Raw genomic sequence first — 19,471 nt, 5'->3', positions numbered from 1 at the left:
TCATCGTGGCCTTCGGTTTTCCTCGTAAAATAAAAATATAAACATTGACTCCATTGTGAATGATTACTATATACAAACAATGCACCAATTCCATGTAAATTTGTAAGTTTTATTTGCTCCAGCTTTTAAGCGCTGTCAACCTTGACTCCATCCCCATGATCCTCATTCCCAAAGAGTCAATCGACTCGTCGACATCATCCAATTTGGCATCCAGCGTCCGTAACTCGTACTGCAATCGCGCAGCTTCCATATCCAAGTCCCGAATTCCGTTCGCAAGATATGTCTCACGCGTGATTACAGCCTGATACGATTGTTGCAAAGTGTTAGACTCCGTCAACGCGTCGTTGTAGAATTTGCCGACATCTGCTAACGCGCTATCGTAATCACTCTTAACATCCTATACAGTGTTAAACTAACTATAAACTGTTATTATGTATTTGAAATCATACCGTGGTTTCCTTGGTTTGTAACAAACTCCACTCCTGTAATCGCTTTACTTTGTTAAACAGACCCAGAACAAATTCAGTCGGAGGATTTGAAGGAGCTTCCCATCGTAAGATCGAATTTTCGGCAACAGAAAAGCTAGCCCTTCTCACGGTCTTTTCTGTCTCGTCATCAATCAATATGGTTAATCGCTTTGGAGTAGGCGACCGAAGCCCATAAAATTGTTCGAGAGGCAAAGCATCACCAAGGTCGGCAAAGGACTTGACCATTCGCGGCCTAAACATGCCAACTTGTTCTTTCTTATCCATATATAGCTTTAGCTCAGCTTCAATAGCTTCCATCAAAACATGTTCCTCTTCTAGCTTTGGATCCGGTGTGCTGCTTGGAGGCACACTATTTGAGCTCTCATCAATATCCGAGTCGTCGTGTCTCGAACTTGATATTGCGCTTTTACTGTAGCTTGCGCTCGTACCGCTTGCTTTTGTCCGAGGTCTGAATTTGTACGTCCCACCATTGTCGTCCTTGTACCTGTGGTATTCGTCATCGTCTTCTTCGTCGTCATAACCTCCTTCGTGCAATTCAACGGTTGTATTTAAATCATCCGGACCAGCCTCTCCTCTTCCAGAAATATCTGTGCCGGTTGAAGGTGCAGTTGAAGTGCCAGCAGACAGAGGCATATTGTCTAGTGTTTTATAGCCGGTCAAACTACCTGCTTTCGAACCATGTGCATGATGTTCGCCTTCCCGGCGCCGTCTAGATCGCAGATTATCTGCAAGCTTGTTGACTTTGCGAAATGCCTCGTCAGTCTTGACTCTACCGCGACGTACAGCCCCTTTAAGATCACGGCGTGACTCCCTTGCTGACACATCTGACCCGGTCATCTGATGATGTCTATGGTGCCGCCTGTGCCCAGGAACAGTTTCCAAATATACTCCGGTAGCCTCGTTTCCTCTCATAAAATCGGTACCGTCCAAATCTGACTTTTCGTCATCTTGGTAGTCATTGCGATCTGTTGGATTGTCATCGTCGACAAGTGGTTCCGTGCCTGCTAAGGCTACCGGTTGCATCATGCTGACTTCATCGGTCGAGATGAGCGCGCCGGTGGAAACTGCAGATATACCGTTGGAGACTTGTTGTACTGAATTTTGTGCCAGCTGATAAGCATTAGACGGGCCCTGTGGGGCACCTGCTGTGGAAATAAGTGTGGTTGCGGCATGATGAGATAACGGTGACTCAGGGTCGTCAAGCAAACTTGTAAGTCGTGAAAGTTTCGAGTTTCGCGAAAACTCTTTACTAGTCTTACCAAGCCACAAGTACCGCAATGACTTACCGTAAATATTCTCTATAAACCGGTCGTAGTCAGTTGTTTCGACATCGCTCGCAAGCCGTGTACGTATTCCTGACAAGTCTTGCACTGTTGTCTTCACAACCTTTGTCAACGGAAATCTTTCTGAGGTAGAAATTTTGCCCGTAATAGAAGACAGTCTTTCACGTGTTTTTTTATCAAACCTCCCTGTCCGTTCCTGTTTTACATTCCGCTGAAACGTCGAGATTGCAAATTCGAACGCATCTAAATCAAATGGATCTTTAGGGACAGGAGCTCCTGCTGCATTTAGGCGATGACGATAACCAACAACCCGACCTAGTATTGCAGCAACTGTAGTTGGTCCCAAAGCATTTTCGGATGTGCCAGCGAAAGCAAAGGATGCGCCAGTAGGTGCAGATGATGAGCCTACTGGAGCAGCGCCAATGTCGTGCCACCAATTGTTTATTGCACGCTCAGTCTTATTGCAAAATAGACCGTCAATTTCATGCCGTTGAAACAAATCAAAGTAATGCAGTGCTATTTGAATCAAAATCACCAAGTCAATTACCGCATCGTCAAACGGAACACGATCACTGACTCTGTATATCTGGTAAAACTTGTCACGGCTAGCATCAGCAGGTTTGTTTAAAGTAATTCCAGCACGGCCTCCACATCCCATTCGGCGAAGATTTTCTTTAATTTTGAAGTCGTCTTGGTGTGCCCATACATCGCCGTCAGGTACGTTGATCAATGTAAACTTAGACGGAAACGAAGCTAGATTTGTGACATAAAGTGTTCCCAGGTCACCGCATTGTTTTAAATTAGCATTCAATGCAGACAATTCTTCTATGAAAGACCTTATGTGCGACGACCATTGCTTGCGATTCTTGGGCACTGAAAGAAATCCCACTTTGATTTGATGCTCAGGATTTCCAGTATAACAAGTAATCGTCGAATTTAAAAAGCGAGCGCATGCCCATTGTTCAACCAGATAAACCTCATAGCCTGATACCAATACAATCTTGATGCGTCCTTGATCTCGTTCTACGTATTGCTTATCGGCGCCTCGAAAATGTCTTAGAGCGCAAACATCTGCAACAAGAAAAGTCTCTGTCTCTGATAACTGATTATTAAGAGCAGATCTGGGTGACAGTGGTTTCTGTACTGTAGAGGCTGGAGATAGACGTGTGCCTCTCACAGGAGAAGATACAACTGATGCCGTCCCAATGCTTTCTGCACTGTCTTCAGGCAGCTTGCTCTTCAAACTTGTAAAGCCTGCAGCAAATGAGGAAGATCGCGTCAATCCACTAAATAGCGAATTGTGCGACATTCTCTTTCTGTGTAAGTAGTAATACCGCTGCGCTGCTTAAGACTGTAGTGGCAACGCCGGCAGCGATTTCACCACGAATTCAAGAGAATATCGTGCAAATCAGCCTAAAACTAGACGTTAAAACTGTCTATTCATGGTACATACAGTTTCAAAAACATACCTGTATTCTTATATTGCTTTCTTTTGTAAGAAATAGTATCTAGTTTTGATTTCTCGATAAAACTGACAATTAATAACCGTTCAATATACGTGCGGCGCAACGGACTTACTCGTGTAATTCGTTTTAACCAGTCTACGTATAGCTAAAAGCACAAAACAAGTTACAGTTGACCAAAATTTACAATTTCCAATATACATAGCCCAAAGACTAACATGCACTACTCCCAAACTTGCTCTTCTTTATGTGCGCGCTCATTCAGAGACTTCACAAATCTCCAGATTTCAGCGTCTGCCATGTTCCATGCTTCAATCATGTTTCGTTCCTTCATTCGGTCTACTCTGCGACTAGCAACACGGTCGCGAATAGCCGTCAGTACAGATGATATTTTCACCGGTTGTTCTGCAGCGCCTTCCTTCCTACTGGGAATTCTTTCTGACTCCTTCTGTAAATCTATGTACTGTGATGATGACAAGCACCCCGAAACTTCCAACGCTAAAGCGTCGAACGAGATGACTTTTGATTTTGGTGCTCCAAGAAATTCATCAATAGAATCTTCTAGTTCAGAAATGGGAGCAAAATTAAACCCAACAGCCCATCGAATGTTATCGTCTAGCATACAGTTTGAAAGATCAAACTGAGCTTCGAAAATAGATACGTATTCAGTGTTTAAAACTTCGCTGTTTGCAACTGCAATCCGTTTAAGCTCCAGCACTCGGTGCGGCGACCCAACCGATTCTGAAATGATTTCACTTGTTATGCTGCGCGTAAACAAGTCTCTCCCTGTCCTCCGCCGAACGATATCAGCAGTGATCGCGGGTGTGCCGTATGAAAGTGCAAGCATTGTCATTGGATGTGGAACTGTTATAAACACAAATTTACTTTCTGAATCTGGGATTCTGTTCACTGTTTTCACAAAATCCGTGGTGAGCTGTTTAGAGCATTGAAAACATGACTTTATGTTCGGCGGGCAGAAAGGCTCGTATTCTGTTGGCGGGCACGTAGACAGAGCGTTTGCCGTTGCCAGTGATGGGAACATGATAGAGTGTGTCGTGTCTGGGAATGGGTCCACAATGGAAATTCCCTCGGGGAAACGCGATAGCCAAGTGGAATGCAAATGAGAGTTCATAAGCTCAGGCAGCAAGTGCTCGGGTATTGATGAATACAACTTTGTGTACACAGCCGTTGAGTAATAGGCAAACATTCCTGTTTCATCTTCAACAGTGTGCTTATGATTTGACGCTGATAATGCTTTGCCCCGTTGTGGTTCAGAATATGATCGAGTTACAAAGTCCTCAACGGCCTCAGGTGAGCCAACAATGAGACCGGTACCGACATCTTTGTATGTAATTAGAGGTCCATACTGGCACGACCTCAGAAATTTGAATATGTCCTCCGTTGGTGATGTAGTCATTGGTAGTAACTTCTAATGTTAGCGCTGTAAGTTATCTCAAATGGCATTTAACGTACCCTGTATGACGAATACATGCCAATTGGAACGGAAGACCATGCAAGATATTTCATTGCATCAATAGCTACTTCTCCCTTTAACTCCAAATCGTTGACACTTTTGTATAACTTGTGTTGCTGAGCAGTCTCTAGATCAAGAACGGTAGGTCGAAATCCAAGAGCCCAAAACGCTTGCTTCCAAACCTTGATAATTCTAGCTTCAGTAGTAGCATTTTGTCCGGCAGCCTCTGCCATATTTGGATCGAAAAAAGTGTAAACCGGGCATCTGTCTACGAGAGGTGGAAGAACAGCAACATCGGAGTCAGTGTTCGAGACTGAAAACGAGAACGGCACCTCCCACTGAGTAGAATGGATATAGCTATTGGCTGCCAACGGTATCATCGCTGATGCTATAGATCCACTGCGAAGCCTCCGGCTGTGTGCAACATTAACGTAAGTCTTGATCCATATTATACTGAACACAGCTGATACGACTATCAGCACGAGCCGTCGACCGCGCAGGTAACTCGGAAACTTGTTTAAAAGTCGGCGGCTTTTCAAAAAAACAGCCATTCTCTATAGCACAGTGTATATTAATAGTGCAATCGGCTCACCGTTCTGCAGACGGTCGGCTGTTCTAGTTTACCTGACCAAACTGCTGCTATTCTTCGTTGCGTTCTTCGCATCAGTTTATTCGTACTAGACCCTCGTTAGCTGTCAAAACGCTTGCATATTAAGCCGCACCAAACCGGCTGTAACAACTAAACTCTAATAAACCTTAATTTTATTATTCTATTATTTGAAGCTGAGATGTGAACGGTGCGTTTAAGGTAGCCTTTGTTATGTCCTCTTCTGTACGTCTGAATCGGTCATCGCAGGTAATTATAAATCCAAAAATTAATTAGGCATAACACAAGCAAATATACACTAGTAACAGGTAGACATCTACACAAAGAAGAAAGAATACAGAGAAAGGGCGCACGGGTGTGATCTGGCACAATCTATAGAACAAGCGGAACTCCTCAAGAATATACACAGTTCGAATCGAGTGATATGAGTCTAAAAGGCTATGCGGTGAAAAGAATGCGGGTAACTTCGCCTCGCGTTGCCCTCTGTCTAATAAACGGAAAATCAGATAGAAAATCTCAAAAAACTTTTTGCGAACAGCAGTCGGGTGACGTTCTGAATGATGGGTCTTTTCACAACATCTCCAGTGTGAAGAAAGAAAATGCTGTTATGCAGTAGTGTGTAGTCTATAACATACGCCGAATCCCCTCCTCATGAAAAGACTTCACCTGGTCCAAGTTTGCCCACCAATCAAAAAGATAACTTTCGCAAATCAGCTTAAACCATGGTGTGAATGTGAGTTTCTCGTCATTGAACATAGCCCGTAGCTCATCAGGTGTGACATATGCGACGTCTTTAACCTCGTTGGGATTGGCATTGACAGCAGGTGTAGCTTGGATGAAAAGGATGTAGTCAACTTTATATATTAGCAGTGCAATACCTCTAAACTACGTCAACATACTTTCGTGCTCTCCCCAAACACCGTCACTTGGTGCTTTGTAATGAATTCGAGTCAGAAAGTGAAAGCCATCTAACGGAACGTCTTTGCCAGGTATTCCAAGTTCTTGATCCAATTTTCGCTGTGCTGCCCTTTTGACTCCCATGACTGAGGTAGGCAAGTCGTCACCAATTTCCGAGGGGATAGAGAGAGGGTGTGAACAGCATGTATTGGTCCACATTCCTACGTTGTCCATCAGCAACGTAGAAGTTGTGAGTCAAAAATTAAACTGTACCTGGAAATGTGATTTTTTCGTCCGCTCGCTGTTGCAACAGCAGCTTTCCTTCGTCGTTGAACAAAAACACTGAGAACGCTCTATGCAATAGACCGGCGTTAATGTTGGTCATGAGATGGCCTACATGATAAATTAGTCGGCGCTCTACAGTAAAGTATATAAAAAAGGCATTTCTCAACAGCAACCAGCAACGAAGGCACATTATGCAATGTATTGTCTTCTGTTGCGCGTGTGTATATGCAGAGCAAACGTTCTATACTCACATGTCTTCTTACTTGCACTACCGCAAGGCACGTCGTTCCAGTCAAGCACGATGCAAACTTCCTCCATAAGCTTAACTTGCTCCTCATCATAACCGTCAAATAATTGCGCGTCTTGAGCTGTAGGAGCAGACTCAGAAAAAGCAGCAACGTCTGGGAATAAGCGGAGAATTCTCTCGCGCGTAAGAGTAGTTTCGGTAATGGCAGGCATGATACCTAGCAATAAACAGTGTATTCAGCCGGCAGGCGCGTATATTTGATGTGGAAAAAAAACACAAATGCGTGGTAAATGAATTTTTGCTTGCTGAGTATCAGTTCCAAACTAGTTTGTTCACTCTCCGAGATAGGATGTCGCACAAGCAAATGACGCCAAATGCGGCCGGGTAATTATAATTTGCCGAGACAGATCCGAATACGAGCAACAACCCTGACATCTTATTAAAATGTAGCAATCACTATCTAATTTACACTCGCAATCAAGAGTGCGTTTATTCTATAAAACTGCTGTTGAGAAATGTCTATCTCAATCAATGCACAGGACTACTGGGCTTTTTGTAGTTTGAAAATCCGAACCCGCCATGAGATGTCCTTTTCCCATCCTGACCAAACTGCTTATCCCATTCTCTAATCATATTCAGTGATCCCATTTCATCGCTAATTGATGAAGTGGTTTCTTTCAATGCCAGTTCGAAATGTCGCTTGGTCAAAACTCGCCGTGGTAAAGCAGCGAGAGCCGTATCGGATCTGCGTTCCTTCACTGCTTGCGTGGCTGCTATGATACAAATGTTTTTGATGTCTGATCCAGTAAAGTTTTCAGTGTCTTTAGCTAGCTGACTAAGTGAGACGTCTTCTCCAAGAGTTTCCCCTTGTAAATGAATTTTGAAGATTTCTTCTCGATTCCGTTCGGTTGGTAGATCCACCATAACTCGTCGAGGAAATCGTCTCAAAACTGCCTCGTCAAGATCATATGGTCGGTTAGTTGTGCCAATAACCAAAATCCGTTCCTTTGTTGTTCTAAGACCGTCCCACTCTGACATGAACTGGTTTATCATATCACGATGAACGTGTCGCGCTGATCGATCGCGCATGAGAGAGTCAACTTCGTCAACAAACAGAATACATGGATTGAGTTTTCGTGCAAGAGAAAACAAAGCGTGCACTTTTTTCTCTGTCTCACCCCAGTATTGGTCTAGTAAATCACTCGGCTGTATCTCAATGAACGTCGTTTGGCCTGCTTTAGCAAGTGCTTTGGCAAGCATCGTCTTACCAGTTCCTGGCGGACCGTACAGCAAGATACCAGATGTAGCGCTAGAAGCGAGAATTCCGTAAGAAAACTCCTCCGGCATAACAATGGAAAGCATCACCGTGTCCTTCAATACGTCAAACGTTCTTGGCGGTGCGATGACATTTTCAAATGTAATATCAATCTTTTCCGGCGAGACTACTCTGTTCAAAAATGCCTTTTCTCTGGTTGACAGGCTCGGGCTGAGAGCATAAATGTCCTTGTGTTTCATTTCTTGCTGAAATGTATTGTATTCTGGAGATCTATGTGATGCTTCAGAACTAGTGGAAGAAATATTAAAAGTCGCGTCTGTAGCTTCAATTGTAGCCAATTGATAAGGGTCGAAGTCCATCGATCTGAGTGTATCACTTTGCTGAAATCCAAATTTCCGAGAAGAGCGATACAGTGCAACTGCTTGATCTAACAACTCTATATCGACCGTAGATCTTTGTTCTTTGACTAGCAGTCCTTTAATAATTGTAATTAGACTGTACAATAGTCCCGCAGAAACAATACCACTAGAAAACAGCCGTGTACCTTCACTGGAGAAAGTCTCGTCTGTGTCCCATCCTTTGGGTAGCTCAAGAATCCTTTTCAAAGGCTGATTCATTAGTCGACGAAGATATATGTCGAGATACCGAGCATTGAGTTGACGTATCCGCGCTAGATTTTCAACTCGAGCTTCCAAATTGTTGCTATCATGGGACAGTGGGATCACTTGCTTCAGCATACTCGCGCTGCCTGTTGCACCAATTAAAAAATCTTCTGGCAACCCGAATGATTCTCGTTGAATAGAGGCCAGGTTCGTTGCCAAGTGAGACGAATCATGTGGCTTATATCCAGTAGCGACCAGTACTATAGGGTATCCAGTAGCTCGTTTGAGTTCTATCTGCCGTTCCAACTGTTTCATGAACTCATCCCCTAGTTTTGATTCGCCGATTGCAAGAAAATCACGAACGTGTACAATTAGTCGCGAGTGTGATAACGGCTCTGATTCCTCTAGTATTGGCATATGCTGTAAACTTTTCTTTTCAATCGCAATATTAATTAACTCGGTGGCTATTGAGGCCCAAAACTTCGACACAGTAGAATCCAGTTTGTCTATTTCCTCGTCAAGAGAGAACTCATTTTCTTCTTCCTCCTCTTCACTGGCTTCTCTGTCAGCCAGAGATTGTCCAGGTACGTATGAACGTGCCACCAGCTGCTCAACCTCACGGAAAAGATATGACAGCGACCGCTGCTTCAACCACTCCATTACGGATGCTCCAGCTTGATTTTTGTTACTTTATCGTTCCAACAATCAGTCGCTTAAACTTACACGAAGTATACAGTACAGAGCCAAAAATCTCTTCTAAATCCGTGTCATCGATGCTGAGTATATCAGCATTGAGATCTAAAGCCAGCTTCTCGACGAGAGCGTCAACATATTGTAACGACTGGCCTTGAGAAGCTAGTAAAGAAGTTTCCCACCCAGTCGCCCATGGAGTTGAGAGTAATTGTGAGTGTGGTATCACAAATCCTGATAACAAATTTGCTTCCACAAGTCTATAGAGTTGCTTGTCTATGCTGTAAGAAGTGGCTGCTGTTATGTCTGAATTCGTTGCTCGATCATTTGAAGCATTTTCAACCAAAGTAAACTTGCTCGATATCTTGGCCAATTTCGCCGGAGTCAATATGTTTTTTGCTCGAATCATCCTCACGATATCTGAGCTGAGTATTCTAGGTACGGTTACATCATGCTGAAACGATGCATCTGACACACTGTTTGGAGAACTCCGATCAATACTTTCGCTTCCAACTCTAAACCGTTAGTTGTTGGTACCACACATACGATAACATACTCAAAAGTTTTCAAAATTTCACCACCAGTATTCAGCTGCTCTGTATCATCGTTTTGTTCGACATTCTCAGTTCGTTTCACAGCTATTCTATCATCTGATCCGTGAGAAACTGCTTCAGTGTCTGCTATCTTTCTTGATGTAGAGAAGTTTGCCAAAAGCGTCCGATCCAGTAAATAGCTATGATTTCTTGATATAGCTGTTCCACACAGCCGGGCCAGCTGTACTCGCTCACATATCAAATGCGTCGGTAATCGAGAATTCACTAAGCATGATGTCAATGCTGATATCCACCCCATTTTGCAATTTGTAATGATATTGACGTTTTCATAGGCACCTTCTGACTATAAATTCATTCGCAATCTATTTATAATATGTATAACAGCCTCAATATCGTGACTTTCCGAGTTTTGAACATGCACGTTTTCCAAGTAGTTTTTGTCAACGCGCCGCACGAAATTCGTTATGCTGTAAGAGCTCTTGAAGATGAGTAATGATCCGGAATTTACCTGAACTGCTAAACACGCTGTAGCTCATACTAGTAAGAGATCTGAGTAATAAAACAAATTGATTTAGCAGTTAAATGGCGGTTGAGGAGACGTTCGGATTTTACATAAGCAAAGTGTAACAGTATCAACTATACGCCGGTTATATATTGTGTGTATTTCTCAGCATGTACTTCTATAACAGCATTTTCAATCCTTCCATTCTCACCATCTCCTCTATTTCTCTCACAACAACTCTCAACCTCACACAACCACCCTATAGCGGTCGCTCCAATTAAACTCAAAGAAAACCTTTTTTTTTGTTGAATAGACAATCATCGGATCTTGTCTTTTACTCCCGTCTTTCAATTCATTCCCAGAAAGAAACTCTAGCACTGACGTGTTTGGCCACCTCCTCATATCGAACTCGTCAGCTTGTCCGTGAACCGTCAATAATTCCAAGCATCAGTTAAAATCATTAGTCCCGTTTGACGCGAAAACACTATATTATATAAGATTGGAAAACACAATGACCGATCAAGCTGCGGTGGCTTCTCTTCTTGCTGCATTAAGTATGTATCAGCAAAATCCAATAGAAAATTTGACTGTAATGGGAACCAAGCTAACCACTTAACTTTTTTTATTTAGCTCAACGAGCTCAACAACAGCAACAGCAAGTACCTGTTCAAGGTTACCCTCAGTATGAGTACCAGCCTCAGACGCCCATACAATATCCAGCTGGCATACCACAAGCTCAACTTCCAGAAGCACTTGCCCAGTACGGTGCATACCAATCTCAAAACAATTCCGTCACTCAAAATGCAACAAATGCTGCGTTGGCTGCTGTCGCGGCCGCTACAAGCTCATATAACCTTCCAGCTCCTACAAACACCGGATACCTGGATTTAGCAACTCTTTTAAAACCAGATAGTAGTAGCATGAGTATTGGAGAGTATTACAATCGATCAAACCATTCAGATAGCAGGTGTATGTGTGACATCTTTAGTTCCTTTAATTGATGTTAACGCGGACAGCATACGATGATAGGCAATACGACGAAGACCGCGGACGTCATGACCGTAACGATCGTGACCGTGATGATCGCGATCGTGATCGTGACCGTGGTAATCGTGACAGAAGTGGTAGAGGCGACGACCGTCGGCGAAAGAGATCGCCCACCCCTCCGCGCCTAGGTGATGACGAGCGCTGTCGTGCGTGCAGTCCTAAAAGAGACTATTCTCCCGGTGGCACAAAAACTGAGTCTGTAATTGTCAAAACACCATTTGTCGGTTTAGTAATTGGACGTGGAGGCGAGACGTTGAAGCGCCTAGAAGGAAATAGCGGCGCAAGAGTACAATTTATAACAAACGGAAAAGAGGGTCCGGAACGAGTCTGCAACATCAGTGGAACGGCTGACCAGGTCAGAATTGCTAAAAACGAAATTATCTACATGATTGAGCACGCAGTTTTGGATTCTCGTGGTCGTCCTCTACAAAACGGGAGCGGGCGGTAGATGTCATTGATTCTCTGCATGTACTAACACCTGGTTTAGCAAAGTTAACTTACTTGCCTTGCTGAGAACTTTTGGCGCTTTAGTGTATTCACTAGCTAAAAATTACAAATTATGAAGACTTTTTTGAAACGTAGTTAATTACTGCGATCCAAAATTCTGCCAAGAAGTCCGTGTACATCGGTGAGGTCACGAAGTGCTGTCACTTAAAATCTCAAGTCCCATCCAATCTCAGGTCCGAGTTTGGGAAGAATCTCAGCAACACTTTCGACATCCTTGTCACCACGTCCAGACAAGCAAATAACAATGTCCTGATCAGGTTTCATGGTCTTTGCCAGCTCAACTGCGCCGTAAACGGCATGAGCAGACTCCAAAGCAGGAATAATACCTTCCAGTTGAGTCAGCAATCTGAAGCCTTGGAGGGCTTGAGCATCAGTGGCAGCAACAAACTTAGCGCGACCAGTATCTTTCCACATCGACAGTTCCGGACCCACACCAGGATAGTCGAGACCAGCAGAGACAGAGTGAGTGTCCATGACTTGGCCATCTTCGTTTTGAAGAACGTAGGTCTTAACACCGTGTAAAACACCAACCTTACCGGCCGTAATAGTCGCACTGTGACGTGGAGTGTCAACACCTTCGCCACCAGCTTCAACACCGAGCATCATGACTGATTTATCTTCCGCAAATGGATAAAACATACCCACGCTGTTACTACCACCGCCAACACAAGCGACAACGGCATCAGGAAGCTTCTTCTTATACTCATAAAACTGTTCCTTGGTCTCTCTTCCAATCACACTCTGGAGTGTTCGAACCATAGTAGGGAACGGATGTGGGCCGACGGCAGATCCAAGAATGTAGTGGGTGGTCGACAAGTTAGTAACCCATGCTCTAAGAGCCTCGTTAACAGCGTCACGCAGAGTACGAGTGCCAGCCTCGACCGAAACAACCTTAGCACCAAGTAACTTCATACGAAAAACGTTAAGGGCCTGGCGGCGGATATCTTCAGCTCCCATGTATACTGTGCACTTCATGCCAAACTTGGCAGCGACGGTAGCAGATGCAACACCATGTTGGCCGGCACCAGTCTCGGCAATAATTTCAGTTTTTCCCAGTCTTCTAGCAATAAGCACTTGTCCTAAAGCGTTGTTGATCTTGTGGCTACCGGTATGGTTCAAATCTTCACGCTTTAACCAGATCTGTGCACCGCCAGCATGTTCAGACAAACGAGGAGCGTGATGCAACTTTCCCGGTCTACCCATGTAGGGGTAGTATGATCGGTATTCTTCCCAGTAAGCAGGATCGTTGACGGCCGCTTCAAACCCTTTTTCCAGCTCTGCCAAGCAGTCGACAAGTGCTTCTGGCACATACTGTCCACCGTATGGCCCAAATCGAGATGGGAACTGTCGAGCGCTAGATTCATCAATCTTCGATCCCTTCAGAAATTCTGATGCAAGCTCAGAAGACTTCTCTTCAGTGATAACTGCAGAAGGAGTGGCTTCCAAATGTGGTCTTGGGATGGGACCAGTGCGAGCGCAAATCTCAGAGCAGTACTTCTCTGTCACAACAGGGACATCCTCAGTCTTCGCCTCTCCAATGACTGTAACAAGCTTACTTCCAATAACAACACCGTCGGCAATCTCAGAGACGCTGAGAAAGTGCTCACGAGTGCTGACGCCAAATCCAACTGCAAGAGGTGTATCTTTGGTGTATTTACGAATGCGAGCTAACAATACGGGCAATTCTGAGTTCAATGTTCCAAGGGCTCCGGTAATACCCATTCGAGAAACAACATAAATAAATGAGTCTGCAATTGATGCCAACAATTCCAATCGGCTATCAGTAGTCGATGGGGCGACTAAAGGAATATAACTCATTCTAACAGTTTAGATCAGCTAATGTATCTCATAAACAGTAAATCAGAGCGCTGACTTTTCTCTTGTACAGATGTCGCGAAACTTAACTGCTTCCTCTGGAGGGAAATCGACAATGATGAAGCCGTTGGCGCCGGCGTGCTTCGCGTCATAAACGAACTTTTCTTCGCCATAAGTGAGAATTGGGTTGTAGTAACCCATGAGAACGATCGGAATTGTAACTCCAGCCTTCCTGGCTTCTGCGACCATACCAACGGTTTGAGCAGTAGTGACACCATTCTGAAGAGCAATCTGGGGAAGTCAGTATGCATCTCACTCGCCACAACGATCAGCAAAGCTTACAGTATTTGACTTCTGAATAGTAGGACCATCACCAATGGGATCTGTGAAAGGTAATCCAAGCTCAATAACGTCAACACCTCCAGCTTGCATGCTCTTCATGATATCAACGGAGCTGTTGGCCGTGGGGTATCCAGCTGTTACAAACGTAACGAATGTTGGTCGTCCTACTCAATCTCAGCATCGTTCAATTAATATGGCAACTTGGCACATACCTTCTTTCTTGCATTGGGCAAAAGTAGCCTTTAATCTGTCTGTCATTGCAATAATATGTATCAAGCGAAATTTAATCTAGTAAGCTTGTATAGATTAGCACTTTGCCACAGAATTCATAGATGTCAACAGTCATTAAACTTACTGTATAAAAGAAATTCCAAAGAGTATTACAATCAGATAACAATACAAATTGCTAGGACAACAATTAAGAGCTGGTAATTGAAAAAGATGGAGGCCAAGTCCAATGACTTGAAATAAATTCGGTCTTGCGATCAAAGTAGTGGGGCTTGTAACCTTCTTCTGAATCTACAAATGACTACGCCTCTAAATTTATAAAATACTTCAAAGCAAAATTAACGGATAAAAACATGTGAATATGTATTTATATGCCACGCAAAAACCAACAACTATTAACGAAGGCAGGTAAAGTAAGCACTTACTACATTACAAACGCTGGCACAAGTTGCAACATCATACTCCCAAAAAAAAAATACAGATAAATGAAACAAAAACAATTTATTAAAACATTTTAAAAAAGTTTTGAATATCAAGTCCAGACTTCGAGCAGCACTCTTACTCTTCAGTCTCAGCCTCAGGCGCCGGAGCAGGAGCAGCAGCCTCCGCACGCTGGCGCTGGTAAAATTCGTTGATGATCTTGGCTGGGATACGGTTAAGTAACTCCTTGGGGTAAATACGGAGAAGCGACCAAGCAAGATCTAATGATTCAAAGATGGAACGCCCCTCATAAGCATCCTGGGCGATAAAGCTGCGCTCGAACTTTTCTAGGAACTCAAGCGAAAGCTTGTCCTCCTGCGACAGGGCCTCCTCACCGACGACAGCCTTCATAGCGGCGGCATCACGGCCAATAGCATATTTGGCATACAACTGGTTGGAGACATCGCCGTGATCCTTTCGGGTAAGCTTCTCACCAATGGCAGACTTCATAAGACGGGACAGAGATGGAAGAACGTTAATTGGTGGGTAGATACCACGGTTATGTAACTGTCGGTCAACTGTAATCTGTCCCTCTGTAATATAACCAGTCAAATCGGGAATAGGATGGGTAATATCTAAAATTATTAGTAAATGATTCTTAAAAGAAGAGACAATAAAATCTACCATCGTTAGGCATGGTAAGGATAGGAATCTGGGTAATAGATCCATTACGTCCTTCGACACGACCAGCACGCTCATAGATGGTGGACAAATCAGTGTACATGTAACCGGGGTAACCACGACGACCGGGAACCTCCTCACGTGCGGCCGAAACTTCACGGAGGGCATCGGCATACGAACTCATGTCGGTCAACAAGACCAAGACGTGTCGCTCGGTCTGATAAGCCAAGTATTCGGCAGTGGTTAAAGCCAATCGAGGAGTGATAATGCGCTCAATAGTAGGATCGTTGGCCAAGTTAAGGAAGAGAGTGACACGGTCGAGCGAGCCAGACTCTTCGAAATCCTGCTTGAAGAATCGGGAGGTTTCCAAGTTGACACCCATAGCAGCGAAAACGATAGAGAAATTCTCCTCGTGACCATCTTGAACGTCCTTGGTGGGACGCTTGACGAGACCTGACTGTCTGGCAATCTGGGCAGCAATTTCGTTGTGAGGAAGACCAGCGGCAGAAAAAATAGGGATCTTCTGTCCACGCGCAATAGAGTTCATGGTATCAATGGCGGAGATACCGGTAGAAATCATTTCTTCAGGATAAATTCTGGAGTAAGGATTAATGGGAGAACCGTTGATATCAAGGTAATCCTCTGCGAAGACCTTTGGACCTGATTGCAAAGGTCAGCCAATTTAACCTTATAGATTTTTTGAGTAATAGCATACCGTTGTCAATAGCGCGTCCAGAACCATCGAAAATACGACCCATAACGTCCTCTGAGACGGGGATACGCAAGCTCTCACCGGTGAACTCGACACGGGTCTTCTTGACATCGATGCCGGAGGTACCCTCGAAGACCTGGACGATAGCACGGCTTCCTCGAACCTCAAGAACCTGACCAGCACGAACAGTTCCGTCAGGAAGAGTCAAGTTAACAATCTCGTTGTACCTTGGAAACTAAAAAAAATACGTTAGAAAAAGCTTTACACCGATAAACCAGATTACACGATAAAGAACAAATCATAATCTAATCCGACTTCTCGTAAACCCAAGAACAATCAATTTATACCTTAACATTGTCCAAAATAACCAGAGGACCGTTGACACCGGAAACAGTGTTGTATCTATTGCGATTAGTTTCATATTAATAAATAGCGTTTTGGTAGATGCGACTGCGACTGTACACGCAGTTGCGCCATCAAAACAGCAGAATCTGTGACGTACTTAATACGGGGATGAACACTATAATCACGGGTCACTGCAGCAGCATTGAGGACGGCTGTTGGTGGGAAAGGTGTTAGCCAAAAAAATTCATTTATTCGAAGGCTGTCTCAGTCATTGGAAAAGTCTCAATCGAACATTCGGCTTAGGCGAACAGAGACAATTGACTGGATACAAAATAAAAATGTACTTACAGGCCTCGGATGCAGTAAAACGAACGTCTTCAGTCATCTTTGTAATGGTCTAATGATGGTGAAAAAAATAGAATGAGGTTGACACAGGTGAAAGTCAAGGCTTGAACGGGCTTCGAGGACGACGAGACGGAAGCCAGCGAATATGTGCGAGGAGATAAAAGGCGGTACGACTGTACTCAGCATTAATTTGTTAGCTTTCGATCGTACCTGCTCTGGGCCCAATCACGCCGTAGACTAAGGACTTAACTGTGCATGCATTACTGGTACTAATAGAATAACTGTCATTTGTTTTTACCATTTAAGTAGAATCTTATAATGCACGGTCTTGTCTCTTTATCAGTACAATCAACCCGAAGCGGTCTTTCATATACAATAACAAGGCATCAATCAACCTGACTCTGATATTTATGTCTTTTTATATTAATTACAATAAAATACAATAGATTTTTCTACCAAAAAGCTATCTCTTATGTAGCTGCAACCGGTGTCGTGCTTCCATCCGAAGCAGAAATGATAGTTACAAGTGACCGACTTTCATCAATCGAAAGCTCACTCATTTGTGTCTCTAATCCGTGAGAGTTTTCAAGAAGTTCAATGCCTGATAAAATAATCTGCTGTCGAATCTTGCGCTCCGCGCGCTCGTCATCGTCCATCTCCTGAGAATCCAATGCTTGATCGCGTTCCAATAGCTGGTGTAAATCTGCAATGGTCTCAAGTATGAAAGTTCTCTCGCCTCCAGCCACAATAAGAAAATTGTTGATCCAGGCAACTAATGTCGAATATCGCTCATCAAGAATTAAATCGGAACTACTCGCAACATCTGAAATGCATTGTCTCACAAGCTCCTCGACCTGTCGCTGTTTAGCTTCGTCGTAATCAATCTTGGCGCAAATAGTAGACGCATTTTTTCGTCCTGGCAATTTAAGAAAATCTTTTAAAACAATCACAAAAGCGCCTTTCACGTTGTCAAATGGACAGTACAAAAGAGTGTCGTATATGTACTCATACGCTCGCACGGGGCTTGTCCGTGATAGCAGGTGAACAACCAATGTATGATACATGAACCGCACTGTCGGCGACGACGATGTTGCAGATAGTGATGTCAGTACTTGGAGATATCCATTGAACTCCTCTGCCGAAATCTCTTCAATCTCGTCGGAGGTTATATCTTTTAGGTACTTCCACGCATAAAAACCGACAGCATCACACACGCCAGCTCCCGGATTCTCGCCTTCGTCTCCAATAACAAACCGTTTTGTAATCGCAATTATTTCGCTGAATGTAAATGATACTGAACAATCTGGCTCGGATATTAGGTGTTCAGCTAATAAGAAGAAACAGCCTTCTGCCGACAATGGAATTGAGGTGATCATTGTAGGCGGTGCTGGGAAACTGGGATCTACTTCTTCATCTTCTGGTTCTAGTTCTGGTGGCTCTTCTAAAATGGTTTCTGCAAATTGCTCTGCTGGGATGTCAAATGATGCCGTTAACTGCAAGAACCGCTCCAGCATTTCAATGATTCCAGGACTTAAGGCTCCATCAAACGACACAGGTCTGTTTCTTTCCTTCACTGGCAGTACTTCTAAATCTGACTTGATCTCTGCAAAGTAACGTCGACTCCATGCAACACTCTTGCTCCGCATCATAATCTCAACCATGTGCGTCACATAACTTTGTAGCATACGACGTTGAAGAGCATCCTCTTCTGGCTCTACTGGGGACTTTGATGGTGGAGGTGTGTAGTCGCGAGCAAATAGATACAACCTTCGAAGTAACACCGGTAAAGATTGGTCGCTTAAATCGTCTACATGAGCCGAAAAGAAGGAAAGCAAAGCGGTTGAAGATGCTGTCAAAAATCTTGAAGGATACTGTGTAGTTATCCGTCGCGTCACTATAAAATGTTAAATGGCAGCTTGCTTTACTGACAGTCTATAAGTACCAGAAATAATCACTTCAAACAATGCGTAAAACTTCAGCACGAACAACTTCTCATTGTCCAGATTCTGTTCTGGCGTTTCCTCGAGCGAAAAATCGATTGTCAGAGTAGACAGTGCTTCAATTGCTTTAAGAAAAACTTCCTTTGCATTCCCCTTCTCCGCGATCAAATTAAAAATCCGCAAAGCAGCCTTTCTTGGAGTAGGCACTTTGGACGCAGCAACAGTATCGAACGGATCTGCTGATGAAAGATACGCTAAGAGTAAAACTGGAAGATCCCAAGCCACGTAAGAAAGAAGAGTTTCCTACAAAGTGTGAGTAAGTGCAAAATTGCAAGGCGAGAGAGAGCATTTAAACATCTTACATTTTGTTGAAGGATATTTTCTAATGCTTGAAGCAATTTAACACGTTGTGCCTCGTTGTATCGGTCAGGATTAGTAAGATAAATATCGAGTAGTGTCGAGTAAGTTATATAGTCATCGCTGTCCTGTTCCAGAGTTAGATCAATAGCTCCAAATTTCTTCAACTTACCACCGCTTCTTGGGCAGCACTATTCAATGCTTGAATAGCATCGTCTAAGTTCATTTGATCGCCTGCTCTTTCCAAGTCCATTTTTGACTCTTCTGTATTTAAAAATGGGTCGAATGCCGAATGAGAATCAAGAAGTAGCGGGGAGTACGGAAATACTTTTGACGCTCTCATTATGCGAGCGAGAAGGCCAAG

At 43.8% G+C, this 19,471-nt stretch overlaps 8 protein-coding genes across 8 annotated transcripts; 1 reads left to right on the top strand and 7 right to left on the bottom strand.

Annotated features, from left to right (window-relative positions):
- Positions 1-30: 30 nt before the first annotated feature.
- Positions 31-3,312, bottom strand: V1512DRAFT_257100 (uncharacterized protein). The gene is made up of 2 exons (XM_066915156.1): positions 3,241-3,312; positions 31-3,184 (listed from the first exon to the last, which is right to left on the bottom strand). The coding sequence occupies exon 2, from the start codon at positions 3,078-3,080 to the stop codon at positions 444-446; it is 2,637 nt and encodes an 878-aa protein (XP_066774549.1). The 5' UTR covers positions 3,081-3,184; positions 3,241-3,312; the 3' UTR covers positions 31-443.
- Positions 3,313-3,334: 22 nt separating this feature from the next.
- Positions 3,335-5,372, bottom strand: V1512DRAFT_19104 (uncharacterized protein). The gene is made up of 2 exons (XM_066913141.1): positions 4,708-5,372; positions 3,335-4,660 (listed from the first exon to the last, which is right to left on the bottom strand). The coding sequence occupies exons 1-2, from the start codon at positions 5,257-5,259 to the stop codon at positions 3,458-3,460; spliced, it is 1,755 nt and encodes a 584-aa protein (XP_066774548.1). The 5' UTR covers positions 5,260-5,372; the 3' UTR covers positions 3,335-3,457.
- Positions 5,373-5,565: 193 nt separating this feature from the next.
- On the bottom strand, positions 5,566-7,122 carry V1512DRAFT_232846 (NUDIX hydrolase domain-like protein). The gene is made up of 4 exons (XM_066914024.1): positions 6,749-7,122; positions 6,486-6,605; positions 6,215-6,433; positions 5,566-6,169 (listed from the first exon to the last, which is right to left on the bottom strand). The coding sequence occupies exons 1-4, from the start codon at positions 6,954-6,956 to the stop codon at positions 5,940-5,942; spliced, it is 777 nt and encodes a 258-aa protein (XP_066774547.1). The 5' UTR covers positions 6,957-7,122; the 3' UTR covers positions 5,566-5,939.
- V1512DRAFT_19026 (uncharacterized protein) lies at positions 6,937-10,389 on the bottom strand. The gene is made up of 3 exons (XM_066913140.1): positions 9,869-10,389; positions 9,346-9,827; positions 6,937-9,296 (listed from the first exon to the last, which is right to left on the bottom strand). Exons 1-3 carry the CDS (start codon positions 10,162-10,164, stop codon positions 7,273-7,275), a joined length of 2,802 nt encoding a protein of 933 aa, XP_066774546.1. The 5' UTR covers positions 10,165-10,389; the 3' UTR covers positions 6,937-7,272.
- A 202-nt stretch (positions 10,390-10,591) lies between these two features.
- On the top strand, positions 10,592-11,981 carry V1512DRAFT_257093 (uncharacterized protein). Its single transcript, XM_066915155.1, has 3 exons — positions 10,592-10,922; positions 10,999-11,337; positions 11,385-11,981. The coding sequence occupies exons 1-3, from the start codon at positions 10,880-10,882 to the stop codon at positions 11,861-11,863; spliced, it is 861 nt and encodes a 286-aa protein (XP_066774545.1). The 5' UTR covers positions 10,592-10,879; the 3' UTR covers positions 11,864-11,981.
- On the bottom strand, positions 11,869-14,570 carry V1512DRAFT_288973 (tryptophan synthase beta subunit-like PLP-dependent enzyme). The gene is made up of 5 exons (XM_066918156.1): positions 14,435-14,570; positions 14,292-14,375; positions 14,080-14,243; positions 13,796-14,028; positions 11,869-13,741 (listed from the first exon to the last, which is right to left on the bottom strand). The coding sequence occupies exons 2-5, from the start codon at positions 14,335-14,337 to the stop codon at positions 12,067-12,069; spliced, it is 2,118 nt and encodes a 705-aa protein (XP_066774544.1). The 5' UTR covers positions 14,338-14,375; positions 14,435-14,570; the 3' UTR covers positions 11,869-12,066.
- Positions 14,571-14,646: 76 nt separating this feature from the next.
- Positions 14,647-16,983, bottom strand: V1512DRAFT_232837 (P-loop containing nucleoside triphosphate hydrolase protein). Its single transcript, XM_066914023.1, has 6 exons — positions 16,814-16,983; positions 16,623-16,677; positions 16,468-16,522; positions 16,124-16,355; positions 15,412-16,068; positions 14,647-15,362 (listed from the first exon to the last, which is right to left on the bottom strand). Exons 1-6 carry the CDS (start codon positions 16,848-16,850, stop codon positions 14,866-14,868), a joined length of 1,533 nt encoding a protein of 510 aa, XP_066774543.1. The 5' UTR covers positions 16,851-16,983; the 3' UTR covers positions 14,647-14,865.
- Positions 16,984-17,280: 297 nt separating this feature from the next.
- On the bottom strand, positions 17,281-19,333 carry V1512DRAFT_201450 (YAP-binding/ALF4/Glomulin; the record flags this gene model as incomplete). The annotated part of the gene is made up of 4 exons (XM_066913216.1): positions 17,281-18,704; positions 18,753-19,053; positions 19,113-19,235; positions 19,280-19,333. 4 exons carry the CDS (start codon positions 19,331-19,333, stop codon positions 17,281-17,283), a joined length of 1,902 nt encoding a protein of 633 aa, XP_066774542.1.
- Positions 19,334-19,471: the final 138 nt, after the last annotated feature.

This window comes from Lipomyces arxii (assembly GCF_038497795.1).
Source record: "Lipomyces arxii strain Phaff 12-163 unplaced genomic scaffold V1512scaffold_1, whole genome shotgun sequence".
In the NCBI taxonomy this organism is placed as follows: domain Eukaryota; kingdom Fungi; phylum Ascomycota; class Lipomycetes; order Lipomycetales; family Lipomycetaceae; genus Lipomyces; species Lipomyces arxii.
This window is presented reverse-complemented; position numbering and strand designations above follow the sequence as displayed.